At 43.4% G+C, this 22,282-nt stretch overlaps 1 protein-coding gene across 2 annotated transcripts in view; it reads left to right on the top strand.

Annotated features, from left to right (window-relative positions):
* The window catches only part of TTF1 (transcription termination factor 1), a 104,686-nt gene extending 88,124 nt beyond the window's left edge, over nucleotides 1-16,562 (top strand). For both annotated transcript variants that reach the window (XM_073600528.1, XM_073600529.1), the window contains exons 12-13: nucleotides 3,989-4,074; nucleotides 16,342-16,562. In XM_073600528.1, coding sequence (XP_073456629.1) covers nucleotides 3,989-4,074; nucleotides 16,342-16,440 — 185 coding nt within the window. In that variant the 3' untranslated portion in view covers nucleotides 16,441-16,562. The remainder of the gene's footprint in view (nucleotides 1-3,988; nucleotides 4,075-16,341) is intronic.
* Nucleotides 16,563-22,282: the final 5,720 nt, after the last annotated feature.

The raw sequence follows: 22,282 nt of genomic DNA, 5'->3' as shown, positions 1-22,282 counted from the left end.
TCGAAGCAGATTTTGGCTTTGTTCGGATCCCTGGCCAGTCGGTGGGATGGGAGAACCCGGGTGAGCCATGGGGGGATGTCCCCTCCCGCTGCTCGGGATAACAGCCGAGCGGCTTCTTAGCTGCATCGGTTGTTATCCTAAGCCTTGTACACATGATCGGATTTTCCGACAGGAAATGTGTGATGTCAGGCTGTTGGCGGAAAATCCGACCGTGTGTATGCTCCATAGGACAATTGTTGTCGGATTTTCCGCAGACAAATGTTGGATAGCAGGTTTTAAAATTTTCCACGGACAAATGTGTGTTGTCCAGATTTTCTGAGCATGTGTACACAAGTCCGTTGAACAAAAGTCCAAAGTACAAACACGCATGCTTGGAACCAAGGACGAGCCAGAAGCAGTCAGTCTTGTAAACTAGCATTCGTAATGGAGATTTAACATTCGTGATGTGGCAAATTATGAAATCTAGAAATGCAGCGCACAATTCTCTTCTTCTTTAATGGGATAATAATTAAGCTGCTTTGCTGGTGATACTGATGGAGTTAATGCAGTTGAATTTTCAAAGGCTTTTTTTTTTTCTAGTGATATCAAGAATATTTTTTTTTTTTTTTTTTTGGGCAAGTTACCACAACACCATTATCCTGTAGTTTTTAAGATCAAAGATACAACTATGTTGGTGTCCCTTGTCAATTTTACTTTGTATTTTTTTAACCATCTCAATACCGGGCATTTTCACCCCCTTGCTGCCCAAGACTTTTTTCAGCATTCAGCGCTGTCACATTTTGAATGACAATTGCGCGGTCATGCAACACTGTACCCAGATGAAATTGTTGTAATTTTTTCCCCACAAATAGAGCTTTCTTTTGGTGGTATTTGATCACATCTGCAGTTTTTATTTTTTCCACTATAAACAAAAGAAGAGTGACAAGTTTGAAAAAAAACGCAATATTTTTTACTTTTTGCTATAATGAATATCCAATTTTTTTTTTTTTTTTTTTAAACAAATTTTTTCCCTCAGTTTAGGCCGATATGTATTCTTCTACATATTTTTTGGTAAAAAAAAAATCCAATAAGCGTATATTGATTGGTTTGCACAAAAGTTATAGCGTCTACAAAATAGAGGATAGATTTATAGCATTTTTATTTATTTATTTTTTTTTACCAGTAATGGCAGCAATCTGCGATTTTTATTGTGACTGCGATATTGCAGCGGAGATATCGGACACTTTTGACACATTTTTGGGACATTCACATTTATACAGCGATCCGTGCTATAAAAATGCATTGATTACTGTATAAATGTGACTGGCAGGGAAGGAGTTAACACTAGGGGGTGATCGATGGGTTAATTATGTTCCTAGGGAGTGATTCTAACTGCAGGGGGAGGGGGTTTACAAGGGGAGGAGACCAATCGGTGTTCCTCTGTACTGGGAACACACCATCGATCTCCTCTCCTCTGACAGGACCATGGATCTGTGTGTTTACATACACACAGATCCATGGTCCTGCTTTGTTACCGGGCAATCGCGGGTGCCCGGTGGACATCGCGGCCGCCGGGCACTTGCATCCCCTGTGACACAGCGTAGCGCGCACCCACTGGTGGGCCGAGAAGGCGGAGGCGTCATATGACAGCCGGCGGGCGGCAAGCGGTTAAACGTAACTGCCTACTCCCAAAACTGTCATTTGAAGTAAAACACATAGCCAAGTATTATTATACGCAATTTTTTTTATTGTGCATTAAAAAAAGAAAACAAATAAAATTAGACATGCTATCTGCCAATAGAACTTAAAGCGGAGTTCCACACAAAAATGGAACTTCTGCTTTTCGGAAACCCCCCTCCGGTGTCACATTTGGCACATACCTGTATAAGACAGGCATTTGCACCCACTTCCGGACATAGACGCCCGCAGTGGTCTACGCCACTTCCTCCCCCAAAACACCCCCACCGCGCGCTCTGTCTGCTGGGAGACACACGGGTCCCAGAGACAGCAGGGACCATTCGGATTGCGCGACTCGCACATGCGCAGTAGGGAACGGCTTCACTTCCTGATAACCTTACTGAAGATGGCAGCGGCAGCACCCGAGGATCGAGGGACGGTTCGGCCTCGGGTGCCGACATCGCGTGCACCCTGGACAGGTTGTGTCCTTATTTTAAAAGTCAGCAGCTGCAATATTTGTAGATGCTGACTTTAAAAAAAAAAAAAATTCGACGGACCTCCGCTTTAACCAAAAAGTGCATTCAAAAATATAGAAATATACCAAATTAAATCATTATTCAACCAAAAAATTTATGTCAAAGCAATAACTCCAAGGTCAATAAATAACAAGTTATCTCCTCTGATTCCCACACGAAAAGCGCGAATCAACACTCACCAAACTTCTACTAACACAAAATTAGCAGAAGGAGCCCAGAGGGTGGTGCTAAAGAGCTAAAAAACCATGTAGTATGTCGCTACGTTCGTGATTGTTGGCCAACAATTGTGTGCCGTGTGTATGCAAGACAAGTTTGGGCCAACGCCCTTCAGACAAAAGTCAACGGTTTTGTTGGCCAACAATCTGATCTTGTGTACGAGTCTTTAAAAAGCCGACTGGAGTTAAGAAGTCCAGGGGCCGGGTGCACGTGAATTCATTACGTGCACTGAAGGGCCGGACATGTAGCGACGGCAGGCCATAGGTTGCCGACCCCTGCCTTAAAGCATTTTTGCCTCAACCTTAACCCGGTTTTTGTACTGTTTCCATTCTTGCATTGCATATACAGATTTGTAGGTTCCTCTAGTGGCTTTCTGTATTCGATTGACATCACTTGCTCTTTACCTGTTGTAAAAAAAAAAAAAAAATTACAGTTCCTTGCACTAAAAGAGGATGTATGCTCACCTCTCCAACACAGAGTGGGGTTGATTTACTATAGAAACCAATCGGCTTCCAGATTTTTGTTTTGCCAAAGCTTAACTGAACAAGTTGAAGTCAGAAGCTGATTGGCTACCATGCACAGCTGCACCAGATTTTGCACTCTGTTTTAGTAAATCTACCCCATTGTGTCTTACCTCCACTCTGTTCCAGTGTTGAGCTTTAAGAGTTCTTACAATGAAAATGTTGTGGGATTTGAGGGAACTCTGGGACTCAGTGGGGTTATCAGGAAAAAAGGTTCTGGAATTCAGACGTTCTAGAGAGGAAAATGCTTTGGGACTCGAGAGGTTTATAGGTAGGAAAAGGCTCTGGCATTCAAGGGGGTTATAAGGAAAGAAAAGGCTCAGAGGTTATAGGGAGGTAAATGTTTTGGGACTCAAGAGGGTTATAGGTAGGAAAAGCCTCTGAGCCTCGAGAGGGTTATAATGGAAGAAAATGCTCTGGTACTCAAGGAAGTTATAATTGGGAAAAGGCTCTGAAACTCAGGTGACTAAGCCAATGTCATTCATGTGCATATCTGATAAATCCAAAATGGCTTTGCATCCTCTTTGAACCCTTTGACTACCAAGGGCTTATCTTGGACCCCTTTTACACTAAGGCAGTTTTCAGGCGTTTTAACGCTACAAATGGCGCCTGAAAACTGCCTCACCTGCAGCCCCAGTGTGAAAGCCTGAGTGCTTTCACACTGGGGCGGTGCTCTTGCAGGATGTTAGAAAAAATGCTGTAAGCAGCATCTTTTGGGGCGGTTTGCGAGTGGTGTAAACCGCCCCTGTCTCAGGCGCTTTGGAAGTGCCACATCACGGGTGCTTTTAACCCTTTCTTGGGGGTTAAAAGCGCCCCTCTACTGCCCGAATAGTGATGCCAAAGCGCCGCTATAACAACAGTAAACCGCCGCTAAAATGAGCAGCGCTTTACTGCTAACACTCGGGCGTCTGCAGTATGGAAGTAGCCTTACATTTGTGTCAGCACACATGTCTAGCAATTGCTAATAGACTTTATCTAAGTGTGTAATATTGTACAGTCTGTTTTTACAGCTATTTAAATCCAACCTAAAACGCTTTTTTTGTTTTTTTACTTGCTTAGAAATTGTAGATCATTTGTACCAGGAGGTTCTACCAAAGCTGGAAGCCAAGGTGAACCTGGCATCTACTACCCAGGATACATTCGATGTAAGTAGAATTTGGCACTTGTATAGTTTACAAACGTTGGGGACATATGTTCTTTTATCACAACGTGTACAGTGTCTGAGTGCCTCCTATGATTACTGCATTTACATTTTTACAGCACAGCTTCACCAATACTGAATGCCTTTGATCACAAAAGACTATAATAACTATAATATTTAATAATTGCATAAAGCCAGAGACAGGAGTAGGCTCCTTTTTTTAATGATCTTTACCAAACTAGCTAAACTTGGAGTACATGCATAACCATTTGGGAATGGTTGGAAACCTCTGTTGGTTTCTTTTTTTTTTTTTTACTTTTTTTTTGTCTGCATCCTCTTATGGATATTTCCCTTTACTTCTTGGTGACAAATTTAAGTTTTGGATCGCAGTTTTTTTCATGGTAGGAATGGTCACCAGGACAAAAAGAGGCCATTTTTTAACCAACATGAACACACTGACGGAAACAAAAACGCGATAGTGGGTCTAACCCTTACCTACTCTGTCCAAACTTGCTACTTACATTGCAGCTGAGCTGGTATCCATATGCACCTATCTGAATCGGCTTTTTGTCAGACTGACTTTGGAGTGCTGTACCTGGACTTGGACGTGCAAGAATGATCTGAAATGTGACCTTCAAGCACTGGTTAAACTACATACTGGTAAGTTAGATGGGGAGCATTTTCCAGGTCCAGAGCTGTCGCATAGCTATGATCCGATCTCTGAAGACTCACTTTTTGAGTAGGGCAGGAACGCCACCCTGTTACTGAGACCAAACTGCGTCTTTAAGTTTCCTGCTTTCTATCGGTGCTAACACAGAAGCGGATGACCCTGAGGAACTGAGCATTGATGCCCCCTGCTAGGTCGACTGTTGCACACTCTGTGCTTTTTCCTGCAATTTAAAACTCTACTGCAGCTACCCTCATTTGCAAGAGACACATGTAACTATCTTCGGTTTGCCCTTACTGCCTGCCCTGGTCACTTTCGTCTGCTTGACACACTTTTGCTACTCAAGCGGCCAGGTTTTTTGAGTATCTGTGACCTTGCCTCCTACCCTTAGCTAAGCTGCCTCTGCCTTGTCTGATTTCTAGACACTGCCCTAGCTCACATTTGTCTAATTGTTCAAATGTTTCCTGTGCTGTGCCCCATGAGGTGCAGGCATGTCTCCAAGCTGGCACCTCTTTTTTGTAAAGGACCTTTTCTTATCTTTTATCTAGAGAGAAAGTGGTCCTGGGACCCAAACCCTCCTTTCTTCCCAAGGTGGTATCTTCCTTTCACCTCAATGAGGAATTTATGCTCCCTTTGAAACACACCAGGGATGTTTCACGTCTTTGTCTGTATGTGGTCAGAGCAATTGGGGTTTACCAGCAACATCTTCCTTCCAAAAACGGGTTCCATTTTTTGTACTCCCTGAAGGTCCCAAGAACATTCATCCTGCTTCCTCTTCCACCATAGCTAGGTGACTCAGGCAGCTCATTTCCTGGGATTATTCTTACAAAGAAAGGTTTCTCCCCCTTTCCCCTTTTCCCTGTGGGCCCACTCACCAGTTCTGTTGATGTTTTATGGGCTTCTGGGAATCAACCATCTGTTTTGCAGGTCTGCAAAGCCACCACCTGGTCTTCTGTTCAATTCTTCTGTAACAGGTGGATCTCCAGGTCTCTGCCTATTTGAATTTTGGCCGTAAGGTATTTTAACCACTTAAGGACCAGTCCTATTTTTTAGATGTATTTACAAGTTAAAAACCATTTTTATTGCTAGAAAATTACTTAGAATCCCCAAACATTATACATTTTTTTTTCTAACACCCTAGAGAATAAAATGGCGGTTGTTGCAATACTTTCTGCCACACCGTATTTGCACAGCGGTCTTACAAGCGCACTTTTTTTGAAAAAAATACACTTTTTGGAAAAAAATACACTTTTTTTGAATTAAAGAATAAGACAACAGTAAAGTTACTTTTTATAATGTGAAAGATAATGTTACGCTGAGTAAATTGATACCCAACATGTCACGCTTCAAAATTGCGCCCGCTCGTGGATAGGCAATAAACTTTTACCCTTAAAAATCTCCATAGGTGACGTTTAAAAAATTCTACAGGTTGCATGTTTTGAGTTACAGAGGAGAAGTCTAGGGCTAGAATTATTGCTCTCGTTCTACCGATCGCGGCGATACCTCACATATGTGGTTTGAACACCATTTTCATATGCGAGTGTTACGTATGCATTCTCTTCTGCCACGCGAGCTCGGCGCGTTTTAAATTGTTTTTTTTTTATTTATTTTACCTTTTTATTTTTACACTTTTTTTTTTTTTTTTAAATTGTCACTTTTATTCCTATTACAAGAAATGTAAACATCCCTTGTAATAGAAGAAAAGAATGACAGGTCCTCTTAACCACTTCAGCCCCGGAAGGATTTACCCCCTTCCTGACCAGAGCACTTTTTACAATTTGGCACTGCGTCGCTTTAACTGCTAATTGCGCGGTCATGCTATGCTGTACCCAAAACGAAATTTGCGTCCTTTTGTTCCCACAAGTAGAGCTTTCTTTTGATGGTATTTGATCACCTCAGCGGTTTTTATTTTTTGCGCTATAAACGGAAAAAGACAAATTTTTCTACTTTTTGTTATAAAAAAAATCCAATAAACTCAATTTTAGTCATACATTTAGGCCAAAATGTATTCAGCCACCTGTCTTTGGTAAAAAAAAATGTCAATAAGCGTATATTTATTGGTTTGCGCAAAAGTTATAGCGTCTACAAACTAGGGTACATTTTCTGGAATTTACACAGCTTTTAGTTTGACGGCAATCTCATTTCTTGAGGTGCTAAAATGGTAGGGCAGTACAAAACCCCCACAAATGACCCCATTTTGGAAAGTAGACACCCCAAGGAAATTGCTGAGAGGCATGTTGAACCCATTGAATATTCATTTTTTTTTGTCCGAAGTGATTGAATAATGACAAAAAAAAAAAAATTACAAAAAGTTGTCACTAAATGATATATTGCTCATACAGGCCATGGGCATATGTGGAATTGCACCCCAAAATACATTCTGCTGATTCTCCTGAGTACGGGGATACCACATGTGTGGGACTTTTTGGGAGCCTAGCCGCGTACGGGGCCCCGAAAACCAAGCACCGCCTTCAGGATTTCTAAGGGCATAAATTTTTGATTCCTCACTACCTATCACAGTTTTGAAGGCCATAAAATGCCAGGACAGTTCAAACCCCCCCCCCCCAAATGACCCCATTTTGGAAAGTAGACACCCCAAGCTATTTGCTGAGAGGCATGGTGAGTATTTTGAAGCTCTCATTTGTTTTTGAAAATGAAGAAAGAAAAGAAAAATGTATTTTTTTTTTCTTTTTTCAATTTTCAAAGCTTTGTGACAAAAACCGAGGTCTGCAAAATACTCACTATACCTCTCAGCAAATAGCTTGGGGTGTCTACTTTCCAAAATGGGGTCATTTGTGGGGGGTTTTGTGCCATCTGGGCATTCCATAGCCACCGAAACTGTGATAGGCAGTGAGGAGTGAAATAAAAAATTTACGCCCTTAGAAAGCCTGAAGGCGGTGCTTGGTTTTTGGGGTCCCGTACGCGGCTAGGCTCCCAAAAAGTCTCACACATGTGGTATCCCCGTACTCGGGAGAAGCAACAGAATGTATTTTGGGCTGTAATTTGTAATATTCCCATGGCATGTTTGAGTAATATATCATTTAGTGCGGGAAAAATGTCTTTTTCCCGCAACTTGTGTCACAATATAAAATATTCCATAGACTCGACATGCCTCTCAGCAAATAGCTTGGGGTGTCTAATTTCCAAAATGGGGTCATTTGGGGTGGTTTTAACTGTCCTGGCATTTTATGCACAACATTTAGAAGCTTATGTCACACATCACCCACTCTTCTAACCACTTGAAGACAAAGCCCTTTCTGACACTATTTGTTTACATGAAAAAAATTTTTTTTTTTAAAGAAAATTACTTTGAACCCCCAAACATTGTTTTTTTTTTTTTTTTTTAAAGCAAAGGCCCTACAGATTAAAATGGTGGGTGTTTAATTTTTTTTTTCACACAGTATTTGCGCAGCGATTTTTCAAACACATTTTTTGGGGAAAAAACACACTTTTTAAAATTTTAATGCACTAAAACACACTATATTGCTCAAATGTTTGATGAAATAAAAAAGATGATCTTAGGCCGAGTACATGGATACCAAACACGACATGCTTTAAAATTGCGCACAAACGTGCAGTGGCGACAAACTACATACATTTTTAAAAGGCTTTACAGGTTACCACTTTAGATTTACAGAGGAGGTCTACTGCTAAAATGACTGCCCTCGATCTGACCTTTGCGGTGATACCTCACATGCATGGTGCAATTGCTGTTTACATTTGACGCTTGTGTTCTCCTTTGCGCGAGAGCAGGGGGGGGGGCAGGGGTGCTTTTTTTTTTTTTTTTTTTTTTTTTTTTTTTTAAACTCTTCCTTTCATTATTTTTTTTTTTTTTTTTTTAATCATTTTCATTGTTATGTCAGGGAATGTAAATATCCCCTATGATAGCAATAGGTGGCGACAGGTACTCTTTTTTTTGAAAAAAATGGGGTCTATTAGACCCTAGATCTCTCCTCTGCCCTCAAAGCATCTGACCACATCAAGATCAGTGTGATAGATGCTTTCCCAATTTCCCAATGGCGCTGTTTACATCCGGTGAAATCTAAGTCATGAAATGCTCATAGCTTCCGGTTTCTTAGGCCATAGAGATGATTGGAGCCATTCTGGTCTCTGATCAGCTCTATGGTCAGCTCACCGGCTGCATTCTCAGGTTCCCTGTTGGGACAGGAGAGCCAGAGAAAAACATGGAAGACGGTGGGGGGGGGGGGGGAGACATTCCCTCCCACTGCTTGTAAAAGCAGTCTAGAGGCTAATTAGCCGCTAGGATTGCTTTTACATGAAAGCCGACAGCTGGCTGAAAAGAATGATACCTAAACCTGCAGGCATCATTCTGGTTTAACCACTCAGTACGTTGCTGGTCCTTGTTGGGCATATATTGTAATTTTTTTTTTTTTCTTTTATGCAGCCTGTGGGCTGAACGAAAAAAAGAGATTGATCGGTGGGTGTGCCCACCATTAGAATACCTCCCTTCATCCACCCACTTTTAATGATGGGCATACATGCACCATTTTTATATGCCGAAGCATGGGGGCATCCGCCCCAAAAGTTAAGAGCAAATCGCTCCTCCGCCCCTGCTGCCCCCATGCTTCGGTATATATCACCTCAGACAGCGCTGGAGTCACGGCTTTATGTATCGTGGGAGCAAAAGCTGTTGCTGTCAAGATAAATAAATCCACTCTGCAGCTGAACGGCGTACCTGAAAAGAAAAAATGGTTAACAATAAAACACAGTTAAGAGTAAAGTATAAAAAATTGCATACCTGAAAAGCAAAAAGGATAAAACATTGCAGAATAGAATACAGTAAAAAAGAGCAGAATAGAGAGAGAGAAAACAATAAAACGACAACTATTTTTGTTTTTTTTATTTTATATATTTTTTTGTTTTTTTACTTTTTTATTTATTTTATTTTTTTTTTTTTTTACACTTTTTTTGGTAAATAACTTTTATAACTGTAACCGGTTCCAGGTTCGGGTCTCTCAAAATGCGATGGCATCTTGGGAGACCCTGTGAAAGTGTGCCTAGTCTGTGCAATGCTGTACTCTATGCTAATACTCAACTAGTGTATGGTAGCGTTCAAAACATTCACCAATGCAAAGACCAGGATTGTCAGGACAGGAGGGACAATAATAGCGGGTGTCACACCTATATCCGCGCTTGCTGCAGACATGACATCTTTTTTGGGGGGTTCGTTGGGTAGGGGTACTCGGGAGGACATAAAGAAAATGCCTCTCATGCAGCCGACTGCATTTGGTTGGGGATGTGAATGGGGGAAGTACGGGCGCTGCAGAAGTGGTGGGTTCCCAATTAGGATTGGCGAATGCAGCAGGAAGGGCATTATGGGCACGACGGGCCTGTGTTTGTCTTTTTCTTGGTGGCAGCGGGACACTACTTGTGCTTGCCACCTCACCAGCTTGAACTGCACATATGGGACTCGCCACGTCACCAAGTGTTACTGCAGTGCTGGTTTGACTACGTCCGAGGTGTACTAGGTCGCTGGTGCTTGCCAGTTCACCAGAAGGAAAAGCGGCGCTAGTACTGCTCTGCTCCATATGACAGCCCTGCAGTTCCTGCACCTCAACAACAGCAGAAGAAGATTGGGGTTGGGCACGCCTGACCTTGGCAGGGACCACAACTCCGTCGTCAGAGCTATCTGTCATGGAGCCGCTGTCGTCTACAGGATCGTATTCTGAGCCTGAATCTGACAGATGAGAGACTTCCCCTTCACTATCTGTCATGCTCAGAAACGTGTAGGCCTCTTCACTACTGTACCTTCGATTTGCCATTTTGGGCTCTAAATTTAGGGGTACACTAGTGAGACTCACAGGTAAAAAAAGCTCCTGACTGTTAGCGACTGATTCAAACGCTACCAAAAAAACTGTTAGCGATCGCAGGGATCAGGCCTGTCTCTGCGAACGCTGCAGTTATGTGTTTAGTGTTTTGTAAGTGACAGTGATCGATCGATGCTGCTCTTGGGTGGGCTGGGCCCGGCGGAGGGGCAAAACGTAGGTGCTAGCAGGTATCTGGGCTGATCCCGCTAACACGGCGTTTTTGGGAACCCTAACCTGCTGGGGACGCTAGTATAGATCTGATAAGATCAGATATTGATCCGTTCAGATACTATGCCACTAATGGAGGTGTATGCTGCATGCGTGGGTGTTAGCGGTACTGGAACTAACCTGACGCTGCCTGGGGCGACGCAGACCCTATCTGACCCTAGAACCTAATTTGTAACACCCGCGATCAGGGGGTTAAACCTTAATTAGGTAATAAACGGCGGGTGCCCTTACACTATAAAAAATAAACTAACTAACCAGCGTCACCCATAACAGTTATACAGAGATCACTGGTGAAAGGGTTAGGGGGCAATCAGGGGGTTAAAACCTTTTATTAGGTAGTATATGGGGGTCCCTGATGTCACAAAATGACACCAATGCAGTAATCAGTAAAAAAAAAAAAAACTACTATTGGTGTCACTGTGACAGGGGGTGCAGGGGGGTGATCGGGGGGTGAAAAGTGTGCCTGCATGTTCTACTCTCAGTGTAGTGTTGTGCAGACTTACTTGGATGTCTTCTCTCCTCGGCGCCGTAACGAAAAGGCTTCCCGAGGAGAGATGACATCACTTCCTCTGCCGCTGTTTACATTACAGCAGCAGAGGAAGATTTTCATTAGTTGGGAGCAATCGCGAGGGGGTGGCCACGAATGAGTGTCCTCCCCCTCAGCATTGATCGCTCCCCTAACGATGCCGACCGCCTCGGGCACCGGGAGGCAGATCACGTACCAGGTACGTGATTTTGCCTGCCCGTGCCATTCTGCCGCAGTATATCTGCGTTAGGCAAGTGGTTAAATATGACATCTGGGGTCAAAAAGACCTCAGATCTCGTATTTAGACTATAATGCAAAAAAAATAAAATAAAAATTTGTCATTTTACAAAAATGTCCCTTTAAGAGCTATGGGCTTTTGCCCTGCAATGTCATGGAGACGGGTGGGGGCCATCTTCCCTTCACTCGTCTCCATGCCCAGCCACAGAGAGGACCCGATCGCCTCCGCCGCTGTCGACGGCTCCGGTAAGCGGAGGACACCGGGGGGGGGGCACTCTCCCGCCGCCGATAAGTGATCTTGTGGCGAATCTGCCGCAGAGACCACTTTTATCTCGTAGCGGACCGCCGGCTGAACAAGAGGATACCGGGGTTATGGCAGCTAGCTGCTGCCATAACAACGATATCCTTCTTCAAAGTAAGGACGTATATCAACGTTCGGCGGTCCGGAAGTGGTTAAAGGGGTTGTAAACCCTTGTGTTTTTTCACCCTAATGCATTATATGCACCCTATGCATTAGGGTGAAAAAAGCCCCCCCCCCCTCACACTTTCAGGGGGGATAGATACTTGTTTTTGACAGGTACCCTTCCCCACTTCGGCGACGCGGTGCCCTCTCTCGCAGGTTTTGCTTCCTTCCTCCGCCGCTGGGAGGACAGGACAGGTCCCTGGACAGGTAAGTGTCCATATATAAAAAGTCAGCAGCTGTTTGGAAGATGTTTGTGGGTTTCTGTGCATGAACTGCCCATTTCAAATACAGTAGGGACGGAAAGTATTCAGACCCCCTTAAATTTTTCACTCTTTGTTATATTGCAGCCATTTGCTAAAGTTATTTACCGTATATACTCGAGTATAAGTCGAGGCCCTAATTTACCACAAAAAAATGGGAAAAACTTATTGACCCGAGTATAAGACGAGGGTGAGAAATGCACAGCTACTGTAAGTGGAAAAGAGGGTCAACAATGCCCATTTGCATGCCTCACTGTGCCCATTTGCATGCCTCACTGTGCCCATTTGCATGCCTCACTGTGCCCATTTGCATGCCTTACTGTGCCCATTTGCAGCCATAGGTCCCCCGAACTTCAAACTCGGTAGTTAAGGGTTTCTAGATGCCCCCTAGCTGCAGCCAAAATTTGGGGTCTCTGAATCCAAAGGGTCCCGAAATGATGGTGCTAGGAACCCAAAATGTGGTGTGCAAACCCAGTGGAACTAGCACCATAAAATATCCAAAGCTGGGGTTTCCAGCACCAAGTGGCTTTTCTGCAGCAAAAAATGTCATTTTCCGAATCTCGGGTCCACTTGGTGCTAGGAACTCCAGCTTTGGATATGTTGTGGTACCAGTTCCACTGGGTTTGCACACCAAATTTGGGGTTCCTAGCTCCAAGTGGCCCTGAGATACGGGGCCCCAAAATCAGTTCGGAAAATGGCATTTTTTGCTGCAGAAAAGCGCTTGACTCTAGTATAAGTCGAGGGGGGCACTTTCAGCACAAAGAAATGTGCTGAAAAATTCGACTTATACTCGAGTATATACGGTAAGTTCATTTTTTTCCTCATTAATGTACACACAGCACCCCATATTGACAGAAAAACACAGAATTGTTGACATTTTTGCAGATTTATTAAAAAAAGAAAAACTGAAATATCACATGGTCCTAAGTATTCAGACCCTTTGCTGTGACACTCAGATATTTAACTCAGGTGCTTTCCATTTCTTCTGATCATCCTTGAGATGGTTCTACACCTCCATTTGAGTCCAGCTGTGTTTGATTATACTGATTGGACTTGATTAGGAAAGCCACACACCTGTCTATATAAGACCTTACAGCTCACAGTGCATGTCAGAGTAAATGAGAATCATGAGGTCAAAGGAGCTGCCTGAAGAGCTCAGAGACAGAATTGTGGCATGGCACAGATCTGGCCAAGGTTACAAAAAAATTTCTGCTGCACTTAAGGTTCTTAAGAGCACAGTGGCCTCCATAATCCTTTAATGGAAGACCTTTGGGACGACCAGAACCCTTCCTAGAGCTGGCTGTCCAGCCAAACTGAGCTGTCGGGGGAGAAGAACATTGGTGAGAGAGGTAAAGAAGAACCCAAAGATCACTGTGGCTGAGCTCCAGAGATGCAGTCGGGAGATGGGAGAAAGTTGTAGAAAGTCCACCATCACTGCAGCCCTCCACCAGTCGGGGCTTTATGGCAGAGTGGCCCAACGGAAGCATCTCCTCAGTGCAAGACACATGAAAGCCCGCATGGAGTTTGCTAAAAAACACCTGAAGGACTCCAAGATGGTGAGAAATAAGATTCTCTGGTCTGATGAGACCAAGATAGAACTTTTTGGCCTTAATTCTAAGCAGTATGTGTGGAGAAAACCAGGCACTGCTCATCACCTGTCCAATACAGTCCCAACAGTGAAGCATGTTGGTGGCAGCACCATGCTGTGGGGGTGTTTTTCAGCTGCAGGGACAGGACCACTGGTTGCAATCGAAGAAAAGATGAATGCGGCCAAGTACAGCGATATCCTGGACAAAAACCTTCTCCAGAGTGCTCAGGACCTCAGACTGGGCCGAAGGTTTACCTTCCAACAAGACAATGACCACAACTAAAATAACAAAGGAGTGGCTTCACAACAACTCCGTGACTGTTCTTGAATGGCCCAGCCAGAGCCCTGACAGAACTGGAGAGGATCTGCAAGGAGGAATGGCAGAGGATCCCCAAATCCAGGTGTGAAAAACTTGTTGCATCTTTCCCAAAAAGATTCATGGCTGTATTAGATCAAAAGGATGCTTCTACTAAATACTGAGCAAAGGGTCTGAATACTTAGGACCATGTGATATTTCAGTTTTCCTTTTTTAATAAATCTGCAAAAATGTCAACAATTCTGTGTTTTTCTGTCAATATGGGGTGCTGTGTGTACATTAATGAGGAAAAAAAATGAACTTAAATAATTTTAGCAAATGGCTGCAATATAACAGAGTGAAAAATTTAAGGGGGTCTGAATACTTTCCGTCCCCACTGTACACCAACACCATTTCAATAGAATACAAATTAAAGCTTTGACTAGGCCAGTTTATAATCCTTGATGTCTTCTTCTTGGGCCATTGCTTGGTTGATTTGCTAGCATGCTTGAGATCGTTTTTTTTTTTGTTAAAAGATCCATTTCTGATTTTAGCTTCAACTTTTGGATGGTCGAAATCTCATTCCTATTAGGCACCCTTAATATGATGCAGAGTGGATGACTGGAAGTTATCCATGTCTCACAGCAGTAAAGCAACCACAATTCATAGCCTTTCAACCACCAAATTGCTATGATGACCAAATAACTCTTTGATTTGTCAGAGCAAATTTTGTTCAAGAAGGCCTAATCTTTGCCTATATGGTTAGTGGCAAACTGTAGGAATGTCTTTTGGACAACAAAGGCTTTTTGCTGGTACAGATCCCACAATGAAGAGCTGGGGTTCTTTAAAGTGGAAAATATATAGCAGAATACTATACTCTCCTTGGCTTCAGTGATGCGGCGCCCTGGAGCTCCCCGAAGACGCCAGCTTCGAGCTTCCGGGTATCGAATGCCATCTACTTTCATTGGCTGGGCGGGGATGACGTCGCATATGTTTGTGTGACTGCTTTTTGCTTCGGCCTAGCTGAATTTCTACACTCACTGTACAGACAGACAGGTAATTTTAATGCAGATGAGACAAAGCACGTCTCTTCTGCGTTTATAAATCACGCCTGTTCGCCCATTTTTTAGTACCTAAAGTTCCACTTTAAGACATATTTTAGTAACGGTCAGCATATTCGCTGAATTTACTGGGCTAACCAGCCCTGGACAGATTTGCAGGCTTGGAAATCTTTGCCACTAGCAGACTAGGCTATTTTCCTTGTTAGTGGGATGATTCATTTTCAAATCTTATGCTAGACTTCTAAGCACATAGAATTTTATTTCTGAAGACCTAAGAGAGAGTTCCTTTTGATTTTGACATTAATACAGTAGGCCCTAGACATCTCAGGTTTAAATGAGACTTGTTCCACCTTCATACTTCTAAGGAATGCTTAATCCTCAGTACCTGATCTAGAGCACCCTATTCTATTTGTATGAATTCAAAGTGACATATCTGCATTTTCTGGTAATTGAGATAATGAGAATGAACAAACTGTCAATTGTATGTGCCCTTTGTTTCAAGTACAGTATATCACCTTTATCTGTAGGTAATGTTTAATCAAAGATCTAATGTTTGCCTATTCAAATATGTTAAAAAAAAAAAATCAGCAATTCCCATTGGAAGTACTTTTCTCATATGACTGACTGTACAGGTAAGTTGTTTTGCTTAGACATCAGTAGCCATAACATGGCTTTTCATGCACAGCTGAGTGACTTGATTCCTCTCACCTTCCCTTCCTCCTCCTTGTATGAATTATTCATAAAGGGCTTGCCTACAGTTTGTCTTCAAAGTTGGTCTGAAGACAAGCTAAACCTATAAATTTACAGTTGTCACCACAAAAAGCTGACAGGATCTCTTCCAGTGACAGTTGTTGGGGGTGGAATTTGGGAAAAGGTGGAACTTTGTAGAGATTTCCCCCTCACTTCCTGTTGCATCTCCGGGACAAGTGGTTAAAAGAAATCTCCCCAATGCACACCGCAAAAAAAAAAAAACCTTACTCTATAAACTAAAAATTAAAATAAAAAAAAGTTTGATAATACTTAGTTTTAAAGGCCAATATGCATTAATATAGAGGAATGGGTGGGTCACAAAGTTGAGGAATCTAATGTTTAAACTTTTACCTGTGCTTTCTTTGTAGCTGCCAGAGAAGAAGGATGAATTCCTAATCAAAGATATATTTGAGAAATATGTCGAAGATGACAAATATATAAGCAAACAATTCTGCGTTGAAGACTGAATGCCCTAGGGAGATGTGCATATGTAACATGGCAGTTAATACAATTCATAAATATGGAGGGCAAGAGAAGGAAGCTGTATACAATGACAAATTACATATATATTTTTAATGTGAAAACATACTGTATTTTTTCTATGACAGACAACCCTTTAAGTAGAAATGTGGCCAGGCTAAAGACATTCACACTCGTGATCCTGCACAGCGTGGCCACCCTGTAGCAGTAAAACTGCTATAGGGCTATTGGCGACTGGTTAATTGGGAGATTCCCCTCACTTTCTACTTTGGTGATAACCTGTAGAGGAAATAGGGGGATGCATTTCCAACAGGGCACAAACTTCTTCCTGGTGCAGTCCATATGGTACATGGACTTAGGAGGTAGTTGGAGGACATCTCCCTGGTACGGCCACAGAGAGCAGTTAAAAACCTAACCGAGGTTCTAAACCTCCTCCACTTTATCCAAGACTTAAATAAAAAAAAAATGTTCAGGTAGAGTTGTTGACCCAATATTTTTAAAAATATATATGAAGTGACATGTACATATGTATATACTCTTTCCATAGTTGTATGTATTGAAAAGTGGTTTGAAACATGTTATTTTATACAATCTTGTAAAGTTTTAAATAAAGAATTTTATGTTCTTATGGATGGCTAGCAAATGCTTATTTTATAACACGTTGATTATTAAACTTTCCTTTAAACCTACATTAAAGCGGTCGTATGAATCGTAAACATATACTCACCTGCTCTGTGCAGTGGAGCCTTGAACCATCTCTTCTGGAGTCCCCCACTGGCTCTTCTGTGTCTGTCACCATAGCAAGCTGCGTGCTGTATGCAGCTTTACTTACCCGATCCTCCATTCTCGCAGGCTCCCTGCGCAATGCTAGAAAAGTCATCGCAGCCTCTTCTACCCTATGATCCAGAGATTGTAGGACCTCTGATGTCATCAAGACGTTGACTTTAGAATGCTGAGGAACAGTCCGCTACTGGAGCAAAGGGGAGCGCTGCCTGCTGTGGGAAAGGAGACTCTGGAAAGTAAAACGCGTTTCCTGTTCCCTAGACCTAAACGAACATGCCGTGGCAACCCCATTGCAAGGGAAGATATTTACTTTCCCTGGGTCTTAATGTAATAAGCCAAACTAATTACTCAGATTTGCGCAATATAATATTTTTTCCTTTACTTGAGTAGGCACCAAAATGCTTAATACTGTCTGGGGTCACAGGTTTGGGCACAAGGGCTGTTAAAGTGGATGTAAACCTTTACCCAGTGAAGTGAGTGGCCTTGAGTTATACACAGAGATGAAAAAATCCTTCTTCCTGAGTTGTACCTGTTTATCTACAGACCTTTCTTTTTTACAGCTATTCAAAGTGCTGCATTTTAAAGCTTTTCTGAGAGATCAGAAAAAGGGGGTGGAGAGCTGAAGTTGCTCTGCAGAGCTCGGACAGCTGATTGAAGGGAAGGGACACACCCCCCTCCACAGAGCACACAGGAACAGAGCTGAGCCTGTCAATCAGCTGGAGGTCCCTCCCCGTCACCTTTTTTCTCTTGGTGTCACGAAAACTTGTCAGAAGTGACCCAGGCTCGGGGCGTGGCCTGGAGAGGATGGAGTAGGACGTGGATAGAGTGAGCTCCTCTTGCCCTTTAACCTATCTGCTATCCTACACACAAACCTGCCTATATACCTACCTGTACGACTTCCATTGAACCCTGGAACAAGCAGAGAATATGTCTCCACCTAAAAGGACTACCAATGCGACAGATAAGTTGGCAAAATATCGCCATCAGGAGAAAGACCAGCAGGCCAAAGATGGCACCGACATGTGCCCCGCCGTGGAGCTACTTAATGCAGACACCGCTAAGGTACTGGATGCAATAGCAACGCTTCAAGGTACACTTACCGTGAAAATAGATGAGGTGAAAATGGATATATCCCTCCTACGCCAAGATATGTCTAAACTTAAAGACACAGAGACAGAAACCCACATCCTGCATCCTCTTTGTCATACCACGGAGGACATGCAGAGGCAAATGCACCAACTGCACGTACACCAGGACGACATGGAGAATTGGCTGAGATGATGCAACCTCCGGTTCATAGGGCTCCCGGAAAGAACGGAAGGTAGTGATCCTGCGGACTACCTGGAGACCCATCTGATTAAAACCTACGTCAGAGAAGCCTTCTCGATAATGTTTGCTGTGGAGCGGGCACACCGTATACCAGTGAAACCCCCACCAGCGGGAGCACCCCCCAGAACTTTTATTGCCAAGTTCCTCAATTTTAAGGACAGAGACAAAATTCTGAGATTAACCAGGGAACAAGGAAATATACAGATGGGCAACGGTCATATAGCGGTGTTTGCTGACTTTTCTAATAAAGTCCAATGAAAGAGATCTCGGTTCCAAGATGTTAAACGGCGGGTGCCTACACTACATCTTAAGTATGCCATGTTGTTTCCTGCCAGGCTTAGAGTGGAAGATGATGGCCGAGTGCGGTTCTTTGAAGCGGCGGCATGGATCGACCAACGTGGACGTCCAGCCTAACAGCATTGCAGACTGGCTACCCCTGTGAGTACAGTTACCTTGACTGCCTGCCAAGAGGCTTTCCTTCCCCCCCCATCCCCCCCCCCTTTTTGTATACCCTGCATTTTGTTCCCCCATTGCTTCAGGTCCTGTAACGGATCGAAGACAGAAGATATCCACTATGCGAAGGGATGTGGGACTCTGATAGACCATACCCATGCCTCATACTGCTCAGCTGGGACTATGCTACGCGTTCTTGTCCCCGCGTATGGGAGCATGATTCCTTCTGGCGGACACTATATTGACTGCCTGGACTGGTATACCCAAAGACAAACTGTCCTCCTGTTAGCAAGAGACTCTCACAGACAGAGTTCCAGAGAGTATTGGACTCAACCCCCGTCCTTACCATGCACTATACAGTAAGAAATCGCCCCCCTCACTAATAATAATGCTCGTTAATACGGTTCTTATTGGGAAAACTGATTCAAGATATCTACCTCCAGCCAGTTTGACCCACTGGATGAAAGTTCACACATTGGTTAAGGGGCACCATATGCTTCCACCAAGTTGGGGAGATGGGAAACTGGGAGGGTTGGAAAACGCTCGATCTCTAGATTGGAGTGTTGGGCTGACATGTACTAATGTTCAACAGTTACTAACTTGGAATGCACTAATGAATGCATATGGGTATATTAGGTTTTACTTGAATGTATATGTGTTAGAATTAAGATTTATATGTAGCCTTGATACTGCTCTGCTGCTCTATATGTGCTTTATTTGCCCACAAATCTCATGACTACAATTAAGTTCATGACATGGAACGTGCGGGACAAAATTAAACGCACTGCAGCCCTCGTGTTCTTAAAAGCACAGAAAGCAGATATTATAGCCTTGGTAGAAACCTGCATTACTGGGCACCTCCAGGCTGCTCTGAAGTGCCCATGGGTAGGCTGGGCATATCATAATATGTACACGAACCTATCCAGGGGGGTTTCTATACTGATTGCAAAAGCCACCCCCTTTGAATTGGTTTCACTGGTGTCAGACTGGCAGGGCAGATACCTGTTTTTCCATGTGGTAGTAGGGGGATCCGCCCTGTTAATATTAGCTTGCTACATTCTTCCCCGATATAGATCAGATGTGGTTACAGAGGGCCTAGCATTTATAGCTCAATACCCGCTGGTGCCTGCAGTGTGGATGGGGGAATTTAATATCACAATGATCCCCTCAATGGACTGTCCGGTGCAGACAGAGACCCGAGTCGGAGAGCCACTGCGGACTAGACTATGTCGTACATTGACTGAATTTGCTCTGATAGATGTATGGAGATACCATAACGCGACAACCAGAGCATACACGTGCCACTCCACCAGTCATAATACAATGTCTAGAATCAACTTTATACTACTCTCCAAAACTGTCTTACCTAAAGTCACGAGCTCGGGATTTGCACCCAGGGCCCTCTCAGATCACTCCCCATGCTGGATGACAGCGTCTTTGCTAGTCTCATCCCCTACACAAATGTGGAGACTTAACCCCTATTGGCTATCAGTTCTTTCGGATCACGATTCCATAGCAAGGGAAATGCAATTCTTTGAGGTCCAGGGCTCATCCAAGCTTAACTCTCAATGGGATGGATTTAAAATGCATGCACGTTGGATCCTTTCCGCAAGCATAAATAGGCTCAAGCAGTCAACTAAACTAATAATACTACTGTCGGCAGATAAGCTAAAGGAGTTGGAAATGGCATATAACACACATCCCTCTTCTGAAAACTTAAATAAAGTTAAGCTCCAGGCCCCCCTGCTTAATCACGCAATTATATACCAAGAAAGCTAAGCAACGTATATTCTTCTGTAAGCAACGGGTATTTGAGCAGGGGGAAAGAGCCATGAAATTATTGGCATATCTGGAGGACAGGCCACCAGTGGTTGTCTGCCTAACTGAGCCAGATGGTATAAATGTTACAGACCCCTCAAGTTGCGGCCAAATTCAAACCATTCTATAGTAATCTGTATAAATCTCAATGTACATATACCCAAAGGGTCATTCAAAATTACCTCCATACCATACAGTTCCCCCGTCTAAACCCCAAACAACTAGAAGCACCTATAACTTCACATGACATTACCGAGGCAATATTCCAGCTGGCTAAATCTAAAGCACCAGGGCTGGATGGACTGCCATCAGAATTGTATGCAACCTACTCTTATATACTTATCCCCAAGCTGAAGGCCCATGTATCAATCTATATTTGACTCAGATATGCTTCCCTCCTCTATGTAGGAAGCCCAAACTATAGTACTTCCCAAACCAGGCAAGTACCCCCACTACCCTAAATCATACCGCCCTATCTCTCTCTAGTACCGGTGGATATTAAAATACCAGCATCCCAGCTAAATGCGGTTATACTTTCCTTAATTCACTATGATCAAATCGGATTTATGCCAGGGAAAACCACTGCTATGAACATCAGACGATTATATATGAATGTTCAGGCTCAACATGACAATTCGGGGACCAGGGTGGTGGTAGCTTTGGATACGGCCAAAGCCTTCGACTCAGTCGAATGGCTGTATCTCTGGGAATGCCTTCATAGCTTTGGCTTCGGTCCACACTTTATAAAGTGGGTACAGCTTCTATACCAGACACCCAAAGTGAGAATATTCGTGAATGGTTGGCTCTCAGAACAATTCCCCCTTGAAAGGGGCACACGTTGGGGCTGCCCCCTTTCCCCACTACTATACGCACTAGCAGCTAAACCATTAGCAATAGCCATTAGGACGGACCCTGATATTGTAGGCCTACGACAGGGCTCCACAATGGAAAAACTAGGCCTATATGCTGACGACACCGTACTATATCTAGCAGACCAGGGATCTTCGCTCCAAGCTGCATTGACAATTATTGAAAAGATGGGAAGATTCTCAGGACTACGCATAAACTGGGATAAATCCCAGATCCTTCCCATAGACATATTCCCCCCCACCCCCTGTGGTTCCTGAGCTGTCCCTAACCAGAGTGTCAAAGTTCAAATACCTGGGAGTGGAGGTCACCGGGAACCTTAGGGATTATATTCCTTTGAATATAGAACCGTTATTTGCACTCCTTAAAACCAAAACTCAAGCATGGTCCAGACTACCCCTAGGAGTAATGGGGCACATAAACATAATTGAAATGATAATACTACCTAAAATCCTATATATGATTCGGCACACCCCTTCTATATCCCCCTAAAAAATTTTAAACAAATGGAGGCCATCCTAAACTCTTTTGTATGGGGACATAGTAGACATAAAGTAGCATGGCACATTCTGAAAAATC

This window comes from Aquarana catesbeiana, linkage group LG09, assembly GCF_042186555.1.
Source record: "Aquarana catesbeiana isolate 2022-GZ linkage group LG09, ASM4218655v1, whole genome shotgun sequence".
NCBI lineage: Eukaryota > Metazoa > Chordata > Amphibia > Anura > Ranidae > Aquarana > Aquarana catesbeiana.
Note: the sequence above shows the minus strand (reverse complement) of the source record. Positions and strands in the feature narration are given on the sequence as shown.